The 18,619-nt window shown below is 40.4% G+C and overlaps 2 protein-coding genes and 1 non-coding gene across 3 annotated transcripts; 1 reads left to right on the top strand and 2 right to left on the bottom strand.

Moving 5' to 3' along the window:
* Positions 1-1,161: 1,161 nt before the first annotated feature.
* LOC113290518 (RING-H2 finger protein ATL11-like) lies at positions 1,162-1,896 on the bottom strand. Its single transcript, XM_026540113.1, has one exon. The coding sequence runs from the start codon at positions 1,894-1,896 to the stop codon at positions 1,162-1,164; it is 735 nt and encodes a 244-aa protein (XP_026395898.1).
* Positions 1,897-2,139: 243 nt separating this feature from the next.
* Positions 2,140-9,341, top strand: LOC113286975 (angio-associated migratory cell protein-like). The gene is made up of 11 exons (XM_026535630.1): positions 2,140-2,313; positions 2,408-2,452; positions 6,459-6,500; positions 6,657-6,776; positions 6,961-7,106; positions 7,186-7,333; positions 7,425-7,508; positions 7,708-7,823; positions 8,013-8,071; positions 8,506-8,596; positions 9,019-9,341. Exons 1-11 carry the CDS (start codon positions 2,196-2,198, stop codon positions 9,247-9,249), a joined length of 1,200 nt encoding a protein of 399 aa, XP_026391415.1. The 5' UTR covers positions 2,140-2,195; the 3' UTR covers positions 9,250-9,341.
* Positions 9,342-11,818: 2,477 nt separating this feature from the next.
* TRNAK-CUU lies at positions 11,819-11,890 on the bottom strand. Its single transcript has one exon. It is a non-coding gene; the product is annotated as a tRNA-Lys (tRNA).
* Between the last annotated feature and the right edge of the window lie 6,729 nt (positions 11,891-18,619).

The raw sequence follows: 18,619 nt of genomic DNA, 5'->3' as shown, positions 1-18,619 counted from the left end.
AATGAGCTTATAATGACACTCATGTTGCGAAGTACTTAAGAACATAGTCTAATAGAAGATTTGTACTAACAATATTATTATCATCTGGATTCTGTACCACGGTAGCTCATCTTGTGTTTCAGGAATGAATTATCTCCGTCTCCATCTCAGAATGGTCTTCGGTCTTCAAATATATCAATTACAGTATCCTTGGTTTCGGGAACAAGATCACGGCGACAAACAGGACAAGTAGAACTAGAAACTAACCAAGGATCAATGCATTTAGTATGAAAAACATGATTACATGGTAGTAATAATCTCAACTCATCTCCATCTTTAAAATTTTCTAAACAAACAGCACACTCGAGTACGTTTACGTGATTCTTAACATCAGGGTGTACAAATATCGGTAGCGTTTCGATCACCTTCAAATCAAGTCCTCTTTACGGAATGGTAGATGTGCAGATGTGTATGGTTGTATGATCATCACCCCACAAAAGATTGAAATGTCCTGGAATACGTCTTTGTTATCATTATCACTTTGTGCAGATGTGTATGGTAGTAATATTAGTATTAGTATTAGTAGTAGTAGTAAGTAGATGGAATTGAACCATTGAACGTTAACCCCAAGGTCGATGATGTTCTTCTTTGCCATGATTCTCTTCTCGAATTTTTTATCAAAGCAGCAGCTTTGGGTATTCATGGGTGCAGAATCTGCAGCTGTGTCTCGCGAACTCTTCTTCATATAAAGAAAAAAAAAGTAGTTCCGGTTCCAGATACTCCCGCTGGGATTAGGAATTACTGGCACCTCGGAAAACATATATGAACTGCTAGGTGGATTTCGGCTACCGGCCCGCTGGATATATTTTGGGCCACATCGCATATTTGGACACGAATGAGTCAAAAACCCTGCAAAAATCTTTTTGAATAAAAACTCTTAAATGAACAGAAAAATCACGTATTAGCCAAAATTAAAAATAACTCGTGCAACCAGATACATCACTGGTATGCTTCAAAAACCCAAGAAAAAAAAATCACCGGAAAATTAGAAAATTTAGAATTACAATAAACACTCCATCAAGCGAATCAGTCTATATATATATCTTTGCGAGTTAATGTCGCGGGAAAACAAATAAAGCAAACTGCATCATATATCCTTTGGTCCTTGCACCTGCACGCTTTTTATCCTTGACAAGAACTCGTTGCAAAAACTGGTGATGCCGTTGCAACATTGGTCAGCTCGTCCTGTGTTTCAGAAATCATCTCCATCGCCATCTCAGTATGGTCTTGGCCAGCTTCCAATACATCAATTACAACATCCCCGGCATTAATAGTGGTTTCGGGAACATTATCTTCAAGATCACGACGACAAACAGGACAAGTACTAGACTCAGAAACTATCCAACGATCAACACATCCAGTATGAAAAACATGGTTACATGGTAATAATCTCAACATATCTCCGTCTTCAAATGTACTTAAACAAACAGCACATTCCAGTACGTTTTCTGTATTCTTAACATCAGGGTGTTTAAACACCCGGAACGCTTCGATCACCTTTACATCAAGACCTCTTTTTTGAGTTTCTGCACTTCCTCCACCTCCGGTAACATTGTTATATTGAGGAATATGTGGTCTATGCTGAGTGACAGCAACATGTGTTTCCCTATGACATACGACCCACAACCCACCACCTATAAAAACTATGAGTATCGCAATGACACCCAAACCGAGACAAATTCCTCCCTCTTTGCCTAGGCTAGTCAATGCAAAAAATCCATTACTACCGCCATCTGCGGACGTATATGGTAGTAACAGTACTAATAGTAGTAGTACTAAGTAGATGGAACCGAACCTTTGTATGTTAACCCCAAGGTTGTTGATATTCTTCTTGATCACCATGGCACTCTTCTCCATTAACATATATTCGTGATGAAAGTATTTTGCAGAAATTTTGTAATTCACGTCGATCTCTTCTTTATATATAAGAGAAGAATCATTTTCCAGGTAGGAGTACGAATCACTGGCACATCCGGAAAACACATTGGGACTACTGAGTGGACTTGGGCCGGTGGCCCAGTTGATATGTTTTGGACCCGATGAGGGAAACAAAAACCCTGCAAAAATCTTCCTACTCTTTCATCTTTCCCATCTCCCCCTCTTCTATTATTCACGGCTGCTTCCATTATCAGAAGACGACAGAGAAGAGAGAAACGATGAATACACACGGAAACGAAGAGCGCGATGAAGATAGAGAGGAGAATGAGAACCTAGAAGAAGAAGTTTACTTAAATGAAGAAGATATTCTTGAAGAAATCAATGTTGATGAAGAAGGTCAAGTGTATTTTTGGAATTCCTTTTTCTTTTTCTATCTCTACTTTTATTGACTTAACTCAATCTCTTAATCGATGTCTCTATTGGATTTCAGATCTTCCTGATGCTGATGAAGATATGGGTTCAGATCCTGATGAAGGTATGTATCAGTTTCAATTTTCAGCAAACCTAGGGTCTTATTTAAGGTTTTGAATTGATTGAAAATTAGTTTGTTTCTTGGTAGTTTAGATTGACTTAAAATTTAACACACAGACTTCCCTGCTCATTAGGTAGTAGCAGAAGACGGTAGAAATTTAACACAGGAACAAACTTGTAAGAGCGGTCTCTCCCTGACCACAAGCTAGATTTAGAGCTGGTAGTAATATTGAGTTTGAGGCAGTGAATCATCCTGTGATAAGAATTTGTTGCAGTTTGGAGCTTCGATATTAACGGAACAAGACTGGTTTAAAGCCTAACATGTGTCTACTCAACATGCTTATTCTGCATTTACGCCACTGTTATCACATATTCTGCATTGACGCCACTGTTTAATATACAAGCAGTTTAGGTTGCCTTGTTTTTTGTTAGTTCCATGTCACTAGGTTAATCATTAAAACTTTATCGTGTAATGCTCAGGGTTATGCTAAGCTAAAACTTTGAATCATCTCAGTTTATTAGTTGATAAATATAAACCGGAGTTGGTTTTCATCTCTGGAACTAACTAGGTCAGAATAAAATGGAGTTCATACTTAAAAAAAGTAAATTCAAGGACTGGATTATTATTCCGTCAATTGGAAAGTCTGGGGGCGTGTTTGGTTTTGGGTCTGAATTGATACATGTTCATTTGATTGAATTCAAACGTAATATTTTGCTTATTAGAGTTGACACAGAATGATGAATTTTGGGATATGACGTGTTTATATGGTGCTTTAGATGTACCAGGTTAATATACACGGTAAGAATACAATAATAAAATTGCCATGTTTAGTATCCAGGGGTGCTTTTAGGTGGTATGAACTTTATTCTAAAAAACATCAGGGAGAAGGAGAGTGGTAATGATACAATTTGTGGTGCTACTAGTTTTCGTCAAATCTACCTTTCAATAATTAGGTCTGGTTGATTCGAATTTCATTGGGACACCATATACTTGGACAAATAATGGGGAAGATGCTGGGAATATTAGGGAGGGTGTTGGTAAATCATAGCTGGTATCATGCTCATCCTAATGCTGCTGTTTTGCATCTAACTAGAGTAGGGTCAGATTATATTCCTATCCTTTTAGAAGAAAATCACCTAATTCCTAAGATAGAAAGGCCTTATAGGTGTAGGTTGGTTGGAGCATGAAGTATTTGATATATTTATAAATAACGCTTGGAATGTTTTGTAGATTAGAAATGATACTGATTTTCTTGCGTCTTTTCCTGATCTTGCTAATGAACTTCGTGAGTGGAACATGGAGGATTTTAAAAACAAAAATGAGATAGAGATACTGAAAAACATTGATCAAGAAAGTAGAAATCCAGGACATGTTGTTTCTAAGAAATTTTTGCTAAACCTTGAGATTGAACTTTTGATTTGGAATAGAATCAAACATATATATTGGTTAGAAAATAACAGGGATAAAATTTTGAAGGAACATGATAGGATTACAAATTATTTCCACAAAGGCTTTATATAGGAAGAAGGCATAATCACATGGCTGCTAATAGGTGGTACCCGATTATTGGGGAGGGTACTAAAATCCATATAAGACAGAGGACTTTCTAGTTTGTTTTATACGGATTTTGGTACCCTCCTCAGTAATCTGACACCCCCGCTAGCAATGTTGGCATAATCATATTCATAAAAATACAGATACTTCAGGTCTTTCGATAAGATATAAGGATCAGATTTATAACATTGTTAAACATCGTTTTTCGCATATTAGTGCTTCTTCTAGTGTTGAAATTCATGATGTTTCTGATAATCTGTTTATTAATATTATATATGATGCTAAGAAGCATCAATTATCTATAGTTCCTGATAAAATGAGATATGGGCGGTGCTTAAATTTATGCATCATTGGGGGTCCCCTAGCCCTGATGGGTACCCACCAGGAAAATTGCCAGAAAATACTAACAACACTTATCACATAATCCCTAAAGTAACTAATGCTCCTGTTTTCCCATCTGAATACAGACCCATAAGCATGAGTACTACTCTTCATAAAATGATTTCGAAATTGCTTGCTAATAGATTGAAATATTTTTTTTGATGTATATCTCCTCAACAATGAACTTTTATACCCAATAGACAAATTGTTGATAACATAGTCATTGTGCATGAAGTTATTCACAGCATAAAAATTGATCAAAAAAAGCAGGGCATTTGGCTCTTAAACTTGATTTATCTAAAGTTTTCGATAGAATGAAATGGGAGTTCGTTATTTTAGTTTTAGGAAGCTTGGTTTTGATGATAAATGGTGTAGTAACTGTAGTTCAGTCTTTGAATGTATTTCTACTGTCTGATGTCGAGTTCTGCTTAATGGATCTTCAGGGCCTTCATTAGCACCAATCAGTGGTCTTAGGCAGGGAAATCCATCATCTCCATTTTTGTTTAAAGTTGATAAGCTTTGCCGTACTATAACCCATTTGCTGTTTGCCAACAAGTGTTTTGTTTTCTGTAAAGCTTCTGTTCTTAAGGCAAGGGATCTTGCTTATATTTTACAAATGTTTAGTAATTTCTCTGGTGAGTCTATAAGTGTTGAGGAATCTGGTCTTTACTTTAGCAAACATTTTCATCATAAACGTTGTAAAAATGCTTGCTAGGATGCTTAAAGTGAACAGGATTTCGAAAAAATGAAAGATATCTTGGAACACCTCTGTTCTTTAATAGATCTAGAGCTTTAAATTTTGAACTTACTGTATATTGAAGTAGGCCTATGTGTCTTTGAGAGGTTGGAAGTGAAAGGTTCAATCATAAGCTGGTTGAAAAGTTTTGGTTCACTCCAATGTCTCGGCTTACCCTAGCCATCAAACGATGTGCTATGCTCTGCCTAAGAAAGTTCTTGGCAAGCTTGATAAGACTCAAAGAGGCTATTTACCCCAAGTCTTGGAAGTATATTTGCACTCCTAAAGCGCAAGGGGGGTTAGGTATTAGAAATCCACAGAATTTTAATATTGCGCTCTCTATTCGGCGTGCTTGGAGGTTAACAAATAATCCAATTCATTTGTGGGTGCAGCTGCTTGAAGGTAAGTACTTCCCTAAGACTCGTGTGCTTCATAAGGTTTGGAATAGCATCAGTCAAGGGATTGAGGTGGTTAGACGGTTTAGCATTTGGTCAGTCAGTTCAAACTCTCAAGTTAAAATATTGGCTGATGAATGGTTGCCGGAGGGGTCAATAGTTATATGTTATCACCCTAATTCTCCTACTTTAGTAAGGGAATTAACAGATTAAAATGGGTGCTGGGATCTTAATAAGCTAAGCTTATACTTTGACCAGCAAACTGTAAATACAATAAGGTCTGTTTGGCCCTCGAGTAGTAAACTCTGAAGGATCTCCTCCTTCCTTTATTTCCGTACAGTCATCGTTTTCTGTTGTCCATAGTAATAGCCTCAGACTGCCCATTTGTGTTGCAATTAGGGTTCCATGTAACATTTACTTGAACTCTTGAACAACTGTATGAACACTAATTGCATGAACGCCATTCCCAGAACTAGTCCTTGCTGACTTTGAATGATTTTTACTATCTGTACCTTTCACTGGCTGGCTCAACTTGTTGCCCTGTTTTAACTTAATGAAACAATGATCCCAACAACCCCATTATCTCTAACGACTCAAAAAATCGCTGTGTTGTTTGTTTGAAAGTAATCTCAAGAGGAATCAGTATCATGTGGATAAAAAATTTGAGACTCACCTTCGATAAAGCTGTTACTCATACTAGGATCAAACTTAACAGTAACAACATCATTTTCACCTCCTGATAGCCTCATGCAACTAATGTCAGAGTGCCAAGCACTAGTTTGAGTATGCAGAGGTGAAGGAGATGGTAATTGTGAACAATGTGAAGGGGCGTTACCAGTCTCATTAGTAGTAATAGATAATGATAATGGCGATGATTCAATTGACTTTCAGCTTGAGAAATCTTCTTATGTAATATTTTTGCTTGTTTTGGTTGTGGTTGCAGATGAACCGGATGATTCCATGCACATATTCACAGGCCATACTGGTATACTCTTGATTTACTGTTGTTATGGTTGATAATGTGACAATCTGAGAGCTGAATCAGGCATTTTGATAGGCTGTTCTGATTTAATTCTGTTTTATACTCTATTAGGATACTTTTTACGCATTCTTATGCTTGGTGTTTGTTAATATGGGATAGGTGAATTATACACGGTGGCTTGTAGTCCTACTGATGCAACCCTAGTGGCAACTGGAGGGGGAGATGACAAAGGATTTCTATGGAAGATGGGTGTAGGAGATTGGGCTCAAGAACTCCAAGGTATGCCTGTGGTGAAACTAATAACACCATATCGGCTGCAATCAAATACTCGATGCTTTGTTTTCTTGAATTCTTTTCTGCTTGTACGTCCATAATAACTTTTAGTCTTTTATAGACTTCTAATATCATGTATTTACTGTACTTTGTTTAGTTGTAATAAGAAACAGTTCGTTCTTTTTTGCAGGTCATAAAGATTCTGTGTCAAGTTTAGCCTTCAGTATAGATGGACAGTTGCTTGCCACAGGAAGCTTGGATGGAACTATTCAAGTGTGGGACATGCCTTCGGGTAGTCTCAAGTGTACACTTGATGGTCCTGGAGGAGGAATTGAGGTGAAATAATGACGGAAACAACTGTTTATGAAATCTTTATTTGATAAAATTTATTTTACTGAACTATCTATACTCTCAGTGGGTCAGGTGGCATCCAAGAGGACATGTAGTCTTGGCTGGGTCAGAGGATGGCACTGTTTGGTTATGGAATGCTGATAGAAATGCGTATCTGAATATGTTCTCCGGTCATGCTAGCAGTGTTACTTGTGGTGATTTTACCCCTGATGGTATATTTCGACGCGTAGCTCGCTGTGTTATTAGATTTCATTACCCAGTCTTAGGATGTAAACTTTTGTTCTTTGTTTGCTTGATTTGCAGGTAAAACAATCTGTACCGGTTCTGATGATAAATCACTAAGAGTTTGGTACCCTAAAACCGGAGAGAACTTGCACGTTATTAGTGGTACTTTGGCACTGTATAGTCTTTATTTTACTTTCAATTTTATCACAAATTGCTAACTTAAATATATTACACTGAGTAGTGAAGAGTCGTCTAATAGTGATGTGCCTCATGTATTGCTGTGGCATAAAAATTCTATTATGTTTATTTTTTATTTTTTTTTCATTTTGCTTGATTCTTAAAAGGATTTCTTCTCTTCTAGGTCATCCATATCATACCGAAGGTTTGACATGCTTAGTTATCAGCTCGGACTCCAGTCTCGCTATTACAGGGTCGAATGATGGCTCTGTTCACATAGTGAACTTAATAACTGGAAAGGTCCGTCTCCTTTATTACCACTGTCCTCTCAATCATTTATTGCTTTTATTTTTTCTCAAGACTGATGTAAACATGATCAGAGAATTGTGCTTACATTTATGATGGTGAATAAGCATAAGCTTTCAGCATTGATGGATCTATCATGAAATTTAGAGATTCGGTTTCTAAAATGTTATTTCTTCCTCTCAGGTGATTAATTCTCTGCTATCTCACACTGACTCGGTTGAGTGCATTGGCCTTTCCCCCAGGTATTATTGATATCTCGATTACCTGCACTGAACTAAAACTTCTGAGATGCTTTACTAGGATAAAGTATGCAAGCGCCAAGAGGCTCGTTAGCATTAGTTATGCCAAATGCACATTATATTCTGTTAACTCGCGTATTCAGTCTATTTCAGCTTGTTTGTCGAGCCAGAGTTCACTTTATTTTGAGTTTGAACCACTAATCTAATATGAAATGGTGTCTTAAGTAACTATTTCTCATAACCTGTAATTAGCAGTAATTCTGAAGAATATTCTAAAACAGCTGATAAGCATTGGAAACATGTTCAAATGATCAATACGTTGAAATACAACTACGAGTCTTGGTCTATTAAACATACGAAAATTGTCTGCTAAATAATCAAGTTTCATTGTATCGCAATCTGTAGAAATCCTCTCATAATTTATCTTTCGTTTGTAGCCACCCTTTTGCTGCAACTGGTGGCCTTGATCAGAAACTCATCATTTGGGACCTGCAACGATCAACTGTACGCTTATCATGTGATCATGAGGTAAGGCTCGATAGGGGTTGGCTAAGATACATCCAAAATGTTCTTTCCGATTACTTTTTAGGCATCAAGTGATCATGTAAATGATCCATTACCTGATATTTCTTTGAGATGAAGTTGATATCCTCACCAAGTTGATCGTCCTGACAGAAACTCAGTCAAAAGTTGGTTGGATTTTTGTTTGTGAAAATGACTGAAATGTGTTTAGAGAGTAGAGATTTTTTTCTTCTTTTCTGGCGAAAACTTGAACAAAGAAACTTCATCACCATGAGACGTTGCTGTTTCGCCCTGCACCCAAGAAATACTGTTAATTTTCACCCTACTGAGTTGCATCACCATGGTCAAAACTTTAATGTGGGAACTCATGATTTTAATTTACTAGCATTTACTATTAACTAGTTGTAACAATCTAATTGCTTCTGCAGGATGGTGTAGCTTGCTTGGTATGGCTAGGATCATCTAGGTATGTGGTTACCGGATGTCTAGATGGTAAAGTACGAGTATGGGATAGCCTCTCAGGGGAATGTGTGAAGACATTCAACGGTCATTCTAATGCCATTCAGTCCCTGTCTCCCTCTGCAAATTTAGATTTCCTAGTTTCTGTTTCTATCGATCAAACTGCTCGAGTATTTGAAATTGCCGAGTTCAAACAGTGAAATAGGTTAATCTACATGTATACTGTCAAATAGGTGTTTATGTTTGGTTAATCAACACTTTATATAAGTAATACATTTTACTCTTGCAAGCATGGTTTTTTTTGGCTTGGTAGTTAATAAAAAAAATTGTTTCATGCCTTTGGTTGGAATTTGGAAACCGGTTGACTGACTGGCAGCAGCATACTTTGAACATGTCTGACTCACTATTAGCAAAGAACAATTCTGTAGCTCTGAGATAGAATATGAAGAACAGGGATATTGGTGAGAATTCAGGGTTGAGATTCTGATGGTAACAAGACTGACTCATCTGGAGAAAAGGAGTAGCTGTTGCCAGGTGGAATCTGTTTAGAATGACGTGGATCATTATACACCGTAGATTTTGTTTCTGTTTACTGAAAAAAAATGGCCAAATCCGAAACCTTGTACAATGAAATCTAAGTAGGAAAATCCTAATTCCGCCAGATTTTGGAAGTAGAATTGGAATGGGACTAGATTTCCGCCAAAGTTAAGGTATCGAATAAGAAAGTGTTTTGTTTTAATTACGTCAGTTGGAGTTGGAGAATTCATGCGATGTGATCATCATTCGGTGAAATCAATGAATGAAGTGTTTGGGTTTTATTTAGTGACATAATATTTCTTGTATCTAAGTTATGTTTAAACAACAAACAGACCTTAAGAGCCAATGCAGAGAAAAATCGAAATATTGTTAGTCCCACATCGTTTATGTCAGAGTGAATGGAGGTCAATGCTTGTGTATAACTAAAGGCAACATGAGCCGAGTAAAATTTAACCTGTCCTGTCAGGGGTGAAAGGCGTCCTGTTAATGATCGTATAGTGACGACGGGCCGTGCCGACACCCACCAAAGCGAACACATCTCTTTGGAGACGAGCGAGTCTAGCCCTACTTTCGGTTTGACTCGCCCGTCAATTTTTGGAAGCACCCAATATTATGTTGGGGGCTATCACCAGACTCAAAATTTTCAAATATTTCTACACGCGGCATAGATTGGAAACTTTTTTGTTGAGGTCTGAGTTCGTATTTATGTATCTCAGAATTAGAGTCAACGGTACTAGGCGCCTGAAAAAAGGGACCTTTTTTGTTGCATACTTTGAGTTAATAAGAAGTGCTTGAGAGTTCTTGGTTCCTCTTCCACATCTTGCATCCGCATGAAAAATGGTAGATAGATAGAAATACATCAACTTTCAAAAATTGTTGCTTACTTGTGAGTTAATAAGATGACTCCAAAACCCAAAAAAAACACACTGATAGATGTAGAAGGAACCCCCATCCAGTCGATCATTTTCATTTCTTCCAAATCTGTGTGAAAGAGAGAAATCATAAAAAAAAAAAATCCCATTCCTAATTTGAGAATCATTTTAGGATTCCGAACTTATCACTGTGCTCGGAAGGGAAGTTATACAGACAGATATTTGGTGGTACTTTATTTTGCTTATGATAGTTTAGTCCCATATCATGTGGCTTGATCATTTTCCTTTGGTTTATATTCCACCAGACTAGAGTAGCTAGCATCGGTTTAAGCGTACAGGATCTGTAGTTTAACATCGTAGCTTGCATCCTTGCGGGGATGTAGGGCGACCGTTGTATGTTGCAGTGGCCGGTATGGCCTCCCCATTTTTGGTTTTTTGATGTTGGCCTCGAGTCTAATGACCATGTTGGTAACAGATCCATCTCCAAATTTTGATTCATGGGTTTCAACAGAGTACTTCCATTTTACCAAAACTTACAAGTTTCTCTGCTAAATTCAGTTCCTTGGATTATTTGGGGGTTCATGTTTTTGTTTTGAATTTCTACTCTCCAAGTATAGTGGGGTTGTGCAATAAAGGTGTTTGAAGATATGACAGAAAGAGATTCTGTTTGTTGGAATTCTATGGTCTGTGCTTATATGAATCATGGTGGATGAAGTTGGCAATTGGGCTGTTGATTCAAGTCTATGGAGACGATAAATTGGAATGCTGTGATGAAGAATGGGTCTTGATAATGAAGTAGCTTGGGATGTTATGACTTCTGGTTATATGAGGAATGATGATGTGAAGAATGCAAGGTTGATTTTCGATTAAATGCCGGTGAAATCTGTGGTTTCATAGAATGGTGAGTGTAAGCCGGACGAGACTACTCTTTTGAATGTTCTCTCTGCCCTAGGTGCTCATGAACAAGGAAAATGGATTAAGTCTTGTATTCAAAAAAGGGATATCGAAATTTCTACTTCATTAGGGAATGCCTTGATAGACATGTTTGCAAATAAATTTGAATACAACCTGATGATGTCATCCTCATTGCTGTTCTCTCCACTCAAATTGAGCAGTATGGATGCATGATAGATCATCTTCTTAGTCGAGCAGGGAAATTAGAGGAAGCATACACGTTACTTACGAGTATGTCAATGGGCCACTTTACTTGGTTATTGTAAGTTGTATGGAAAAGAGAGGTGTTGGAGGTTGTGACACAGAAGATCCTCGAACTGGAGTCGTCAGATGATAAGGGGAAAGATTACAGATTATAAATGGTAGGAGAAGTACAAATACAAATGGTAATGTATAAAATTTAAAGCGCCCACCGTGGGGCTCGACCCACGACCACAAGGTTAAGAGCCTTGCGTTCTACCAACTGAGCTAGACGGGCTTGTTGGGTAGCATACTCTAGTACGACATGGTTAAATTCAATCGAGATTTCGGAACCATTTTACCTGTAAAACTCAAACACTAATGAATTTGAAGCTAATATGTTTTATTGAATATTCCTCTTATAATCATCTACTTTCCGAACGTATTTTGAGATTCGAAACTTTAGTATAAACAAAATTTTAATATTACCCATTAATAATGAACAATTAGAAATAGAATTGGTAGATGGTGGCCTTATGTATGTCGGAAAACACTCTCGTTTTTGACAGGATGGTAGCTCTTTACAAGAGGAATATGCCATACAAAAGTAGAAATCACAATTAAGGGATATGATCTACTAATCCCACTATTGGTATCCTGCTAAGCGGCGACTTTCCTAGGCGAAATTATTATGTTACCATTAATATTAATTAAAGACCTATAGAATCTACTATATTACCCCTTATACTAAAACCTAAGTCATTTAACTTTTATCCCCATCATCTTCTCTTCACCGATGACTCTTACTCGACTTACAACAACGGTTCACGGTCGGTATAGACTGTGTCAGCCCGGTTGGTATAGACTGTATTACCCCTTATGGTATTCATACCATTCCGATTATGAGTTTTTTCAGATGTAAAAATGGCGAATAAATAAATAAATAAACTGGAGTATTTTTTATCTTTATTTATTGTTGAGTTTTTTTGGGTTGTTTCTTCACTTAAACCTCCATGCTCTTAAAAACCTAGTTTTTCACTTAAAACTTCTCCTTTATTTATTAGACAAACAAATCTAATTTATTTGATTGATCCTAACCATTAAAAAATATTTTATTCACTAATTACTAATTAGAAACTAAATATAATTAGGAAAGCGTAAATTAGGAATTATAAAAAATATACGGATAAGGGACTCCAAAAATTACTTCAAGGTACCTCTTGTTTGTTTTATTGGGTATCCCTAAATTAAATCTTTTATTCCCCAATTGTGGTTCAAAAATATTAGCTTCAAATTCATTGTTGTTTGAGTTTTACAAAAACATAATGGCAAAATGCCAAGCAACTGTCATTCTAACCATGTCATCGGGTCCTTCACCTTTATCTATTTAATAACTAACTATATTCGTTGTGACTTGATTTTACCGAAACAGTGTTTAAGCCTAAAAGACTTTATGTAATCAACGAGATTTATTCTTGAGAATTTGTATCTTGAAAGAAAGATTATAAGGCTGCTCTTGTGGTATTCGATTCTGTAACAGTTCGGTTACATACTAGGTTATTACTTGGATATTACTTTCTGAGATCGTCAAAATCTAACTTGTCTTCATATCAGGTATCAGATCTTTATTGTAGATCTGTACTACTGATTGTGGTTGTCCATTAAGACCGTACATACATGCATTACGACCATATATAAAAATAATGAAAACGGGATGAGTGAGGACGTTGAAATATACTTAAAATATCTATCGTCAGAATATGTTCAACTTGGAAACCCAAAGACGTATATAAGTGTTTGAGGGTGAAAACGATTTTTGCTGATACTTTCGGGTGTGTGGGTGAGAAACGAGTTTAAACCCTAAACAATGTACTGCACTGCAGTACTTTAGATTCGAGAGATCAATCTTTACAAATCCGTCCTAAACCAAGAAATGGTCGTTCCAGACTTGCTTCGGTCACAAAGTGAAGGAGAGGGGTTGGTTTTGGGGAGGTAAGCGAAGAGAGTGTTGAGATCAGAATAGTTGATTCTGAAGAGTAGTTGTTTCACAACTTGTATCAGAAAGTGGGAAGTTAACAGATGGAAAGCTAGAAAATATTTTTTGAGTGTTGTGTCCTCCTAACCTGAACTTGTTGTTCGGTGGAAATAGGTAAGACCTATTTATACAAGTCGAAGTGAAACGTACTCTGGTCTCGTAAGAAATGGAAAACGGGTGATTAAATGGGAGGAGGTGGTAACCTGTAACGCCTGGAGTTGATGTTCCATAAAAGAAAGCGTTTTACCATTAATCCCTGTATTTACTAACCGCCTTATCCTTATGACACTGTCTTGTAACGGGCGTAGTGTACGCCGCACGCTGTAATCCGCCAAACCAATACCCAATGAGCATCCCCCGGTTTGTGACATGTGTTGATGTCTCGAGTGTCTTCGTGGAAAACATGTAGCATGTTGTTGTTGTCTGGCAAGTTGAGATTGGGAGATTTACCGGCTCGGTGGTGACCTTTGGCGGTCGAGATTTTGCATCTTGAGAGGAAGGGTAGCTGTTGATTATTGCAACTCTTCGTTTGGTAGCCAATGTCATGAAAGCATGGCCCGCATGGATTTAATATGGCCTAGTTTAGGCGTGGCTAAAAGCTAGGGTTTTGGCATTGTCTGGGCGCGACCAAAACTAGGGCTTGGTGTTGAGCCAAAAGGTTTCCCTGCGTTAGCTGGGAACCTTGGACGGATAAGATTTGCGTCTTAGATGGAAATGTGGTCGTCGATTGTTGCAAGACTTCGTTTTGAAAGCCATGAAGGGAAGGCCGGCATGGTATGGTTTAGGCGCAGCAAGATGGCTGACACGGAATGGCATTGGCACATGTGGCATGGTAGGCATGCCTTAGCGCGGTTTAGGCGTGGCCAAAACTAGGGTTTTGGCGTTGGGCCAAAGGTGACCATGCGTTGGTTGGTAACCTTGGACGGCTAATATTTGCATCTAAGATGAAAGGGTGGTCATTGATTGTCGCACGTCTTCGTTTTGGCAGCCGTGAGGGGAAGGCCGGCATGGTATGGTTTAGGCACGGCATGCCATTGGCACATGTGGTATGGTCGGCATGCCTTGGCGCGGTTTAGGTGTGGCCAAAACTAGGGTTTTGGCGTTGGGCCAAAGGTTACCATGTGTTGGTTGGTGACCTTGTACGGTTAAGATTTTCATCTAAGATGGAAGGGTGGCCATTGATTATCGCACGCCTTAGTTTTGGCAGTCGTGAGGAGAAAGCCCGCATGGTATGGTTTAGGCGCGGCAAGGTGGCTGGCACGACATCCCACTGGCACGTGTGGCATGGTCGGCATGCCTTGGCGCGGTTTAGGCGTGGCCTAAACTAGGGTTTTGGCATTGGGCCAAAGGTTACTATGCGTTGGTGGGTGACCTTGGACGGCTAAGATTTGCATCTAAGATGGAAGGGTGGTCGTTGATTGTTGCACGTCTTCGTTTTGGAAGCCGTGAGGGGAAGGCCGTCATGGTATGGTTTAGGCGCGGCAAGGTGGCTGGCATGGCATGCCATTGGCACATGTTGCATGGTCGGCATGCCTTGGCGCGGTTTAGGCGTGGCCTAAACTAGGGTTTTGGCGTTGGGCCAAAGGTTACCATGCGTTGGTTGGTAACCTTGGACGGTTAAGATTTGCATCTAAGATGGGAGGGTGGCCATTGATTATCGCACGCCTTAGTTTTGGCAGCCATGAGGGGAAGGCCCGCATGGTATGGTTTAGGCACGGCAAAGTGGCTGGCACGGCATGCCATTGGCACATGTGGTATGGTCGGCATTCTTTGGCGCGGTTTAGGCGTGGCCAAAACTAGGGTTTTGGCGTTGGGCCAAAGGTTACCATGCATTGGTTGGTGACCTTGGACGGCTAAGATTTGCTCTAAGATGGAAGGGTGGTCGTTGATTGTCGCACGCCTTCGTTTTGGCAGTCGTAAAAGGAAGGCCGGCATGGTATGGTTTAGGCACGACAAAGTGGCAGGCACGGCATGCCATTGGCACATGTGGCATGGTCGGCATGCCTTGGCGCGGTTTGACATTGGGACAAAGGTTACCATGCGTTGGCTGGCGACCTTGGACGGCCAAGATCTGCATCTCAGATGGAAAAGTGGCTGTTGATTATTGTGACCCTTCGTTTTGGCAGACAATGGCATGTAGCGGGGCCGGCATGGAATCGTGGCTGGCATGGTGGCGCGGCTGGCATGGTTGGCATGCCTTGGCGCGAAGGTGTGGCTGGCACGGCATGCCATTGGCACATTGGTGCGGCTGGCATGGTTGGAATGCCTTGGCGCGGAGACGTGGTTGGCATGGTTTTCCATTGGCACGGTGGCGCGGCTGGCATGGTTGGCATGCTTTGGGGCAAAGACGTGGCTGGCATGGTTTGCCATTGGCACGATGGTGCGGCTGGCATGGTTGGCATGCCTTGGCGCGGAGACGTGGCTGGCATGGTTTGTCATTGGCACGGTGGTGCGGCTGGCATGGTTGACATGCCTTGGCGCGGAGATGTGGCTGGCACAGTTGGCATGCTTTGGTGCGGAGTCGTGGCTGGCATGGTTTGCCATTAGCACGGTGGTGCGGCTGGCATGGTTGGGATGCCTTGGCGCGGAGATGTGGCTGGCACGGCATGCCATTGGCACATGCGGCTGGCATGGTTGGCATGCCTTGGCGCAGAGACGTGGCTGGCATGGTGGTGCGGATGACATGGTTGGCATACCTTGGCGCGGAGATGTGGCTGGCACGGCATGCCATTGGAACACGCGGCTGGCATGGTTGGCATGCCTTGGTGCGGAGACGTGGCTGGCATGGTTTTTCATTAACACGGTGGTGCGGCTGGTATGGTTGGCATGCTTTGGTACGGAGACGTGGCTGGCATGATTTTTCATTGGCACGGTGGTGTAAAAAATTTAGGGTTTGGTGTACGAAGGTGATGTCGGTCAATACTAAGGGTTCTACCATGGAACATGACACATATATATATGTAAAAAAAAAGGTACCCTGGTAATTCTTACGTAGGCGTGTTGAATGATTCAATAAATGCGCTAGTGGTCCTAGTGACGTGATGTCAGATGTAAGGTTTTACGATTTTAACCCTAAGCTAAAAACCACCATCAACATTAAGTCCCCTGCTTAGCTCGGAACAGGAGCATTTTTGCGAGGTAAGCATAAGATGGTGACAGACAAGGAGAAAATCGAAATGACAAGTCGTGAAAAGATGGTCAAGAAGACCCGATTAACTTTTTTCGAGAGGTAAGGAGAGTTCGTGATTCTTGTGTTGGCGGCCTTGCATAAATTCTACTTGTGGTGTTGCTGGCTAGACCATGAAGTGGTGAGATGTAGATTGTCGGCTTCGAATGGGAGCCGCAGGCGTTGGTCGGCTTGGAATGGAGGAAATTGGCTTCGGTTAGTGGAATGGTGGAAACTGTCATCAGTCTGCAGAATGGTGTAAACTGGTTTCAGAACTTCGGCTACCAAACGATGGTGATGATGCTGGAACTTCGCTTTCTTCTGCAGTGTCTCTCCAGTGGATTCCAAAATTTACCAAACTCCATTGCATTCTTGGGACGGATGGATGGAATATATGCTCGGCAACGATCATGTCAGGGTTAATCTTGGAGATTGTGGTTACGGTGTCGGTCCATTCTCGGCTTTAGGTTGTCCAGTGCCTGGACCTTCTGATCATAATGATGATGTGCTGTGAATGCTTGTATGGTAGAAAACTTCTGGCTCCCCCGGATGAAATAGGGATACGTTCTGTTGCCGATGTGCTGCTATCAAGTCTTCCAGGACTTTGTTCTAAGCAACATCCTTCGAACCATCTTCTGAGTATTAGAATATCGTATGGAATTAGATGTGGTAAGAAGTCCCCAGTTATACTTCGGTTTGATCCGATGGCATGGATGAATATGTGAATGTATCTTTGTGGCGTGCTCTTGAAGTCTTCGGTGTACATGTACGGCTTCGTGTTGAGAAATTCTTGCGGCTTGTGAAACTTCGACAGTGATGATATTGAAATCAGAAATAACCTGGTTGAGGGGAGTGAAAGCGTCTCATGCTGGTAGCCCCCATGTGTATCCTTTTTTCATTGCATCGCATTGAATCCATGTCCACGTGATTTGATACAATCTTATCGTACTCTTCTGGATGTGACGCTGGGATGCTCAGGGTATCGCATGGACGAAATATTCTGGATAGCGAAGATGTAAGAATGAGATAGTTATGTTGTTTATCATGGCTCCCTCTGTTTCTCCAAAAAATGTTTCAGCCGCGTCTCTGAAGTTATCTCATGAGTCTTTGATGGTCGTCGATGGACTGCGAAGAGAAGTCCCCACTCGTATTTTTCTTCAGTTTATGAAGTTGTTTTCCTCTGAGCAGGCTTGGGATCCTCCGCGGCCTCGTAAAGTGTTGAAGGTGTCTTCTAGACAGAGAGGTGATGATATCCTTGCGTTGTACCCTTGAAGAGTGGATGACCTTGTTGCGGCTATAGCCTTTTGGTTGACTGTGTCTTCTGAGATTTGACAGTGAAGGGATTCCGTGTATATCCTCAGTCCTCAAGTATGGTTTACATGTTTCCATCTTTGTAGTGATTTATAATGTGGTGAAGCTCTGGATGGTATCAACAAAGGAGCGGCAACAATTCTTGATAGCAGATGTAATCAGAAGAGACTACATTGTCGTGGTAACAAAGTAGGTTGGCTGGAATTGTATGGGCATCCGTGGAAGTAAAAGGATTGGATGGAGTTGTACGGGCATCCGTGGAAGTAAAATGATTGGCTGGATGCGTAAGCGAGCAAACTGTCCATGAATACGAAGATTGGTTGGATGTGATCATGATCCTTGACATGGGGAAAGTGGTAGTACGACCCTTTGCAGGAAGAAGCGTTGTTGAAGCAGCTTCGGCACTTGGAGAAGATGTTGAAACTTAATAAGCCAAACGCTGAAGCCTCGTCTTCGGATCCTGGAGAAGCTTATGGAGAGAACACTGAAGCGGAGCGGCTGCTGGAGCGAGCGTT

The sequence above is a fragment of the Papaver somniferum genome, chromosome 6 (assembly GCF_003573695.1).
Source record: "Papaver somniferum cultivar HN1 chromosome 6, ASM357369v1, whole genome shotgun sequence".
Lineage (NCBI taxonomy): Eukaryota > Viridiplantae > Streptophyta > Magnoliopsida > Ranunculales > Papaveraceae > Papaver > Papaver somniferum.
The sequence above is the reverse complement of the archived record's forward strand: the minus strand, read 5'-3'. Positions and strand labels throughout refer to the sequence as shown.

What these genes read in the sequence shown, in the direction of transcription:
- LOC113286975 (XM_026535630.1), top strand. Translation starts at nt 2,196, where the DNA reads ATGAATACACACGGAAACGAAGAGCGCGATGAAGATAGAGAGGAGAAT. An exon ending in GTCCTGGAGGAGGAATTGAG is followed by an intron (nt 7,107 to 7,185) that starts GTGAAATAATGA and finishes CTATACTCTCAG; the next exon opens with TGGGTCAGGTGGCATCCAAG. An exon ending in TGGTGATTTTACCCCTGATG is followed by an intron (nt 7,334 to 7,424) that starts GTATATTTCGAC and finishes CTTGATTTGCAG; the next exon opens with GTAAAACAATCTGTACCGGT.
- LOC113290518 (XM_026540113.1), bottom strand. Translation starts at nt 1,896, where the DNA reads ATGGAGAAGAGTGCCATGGTGATCAAGAAGAATATCAACAACCTTGGG.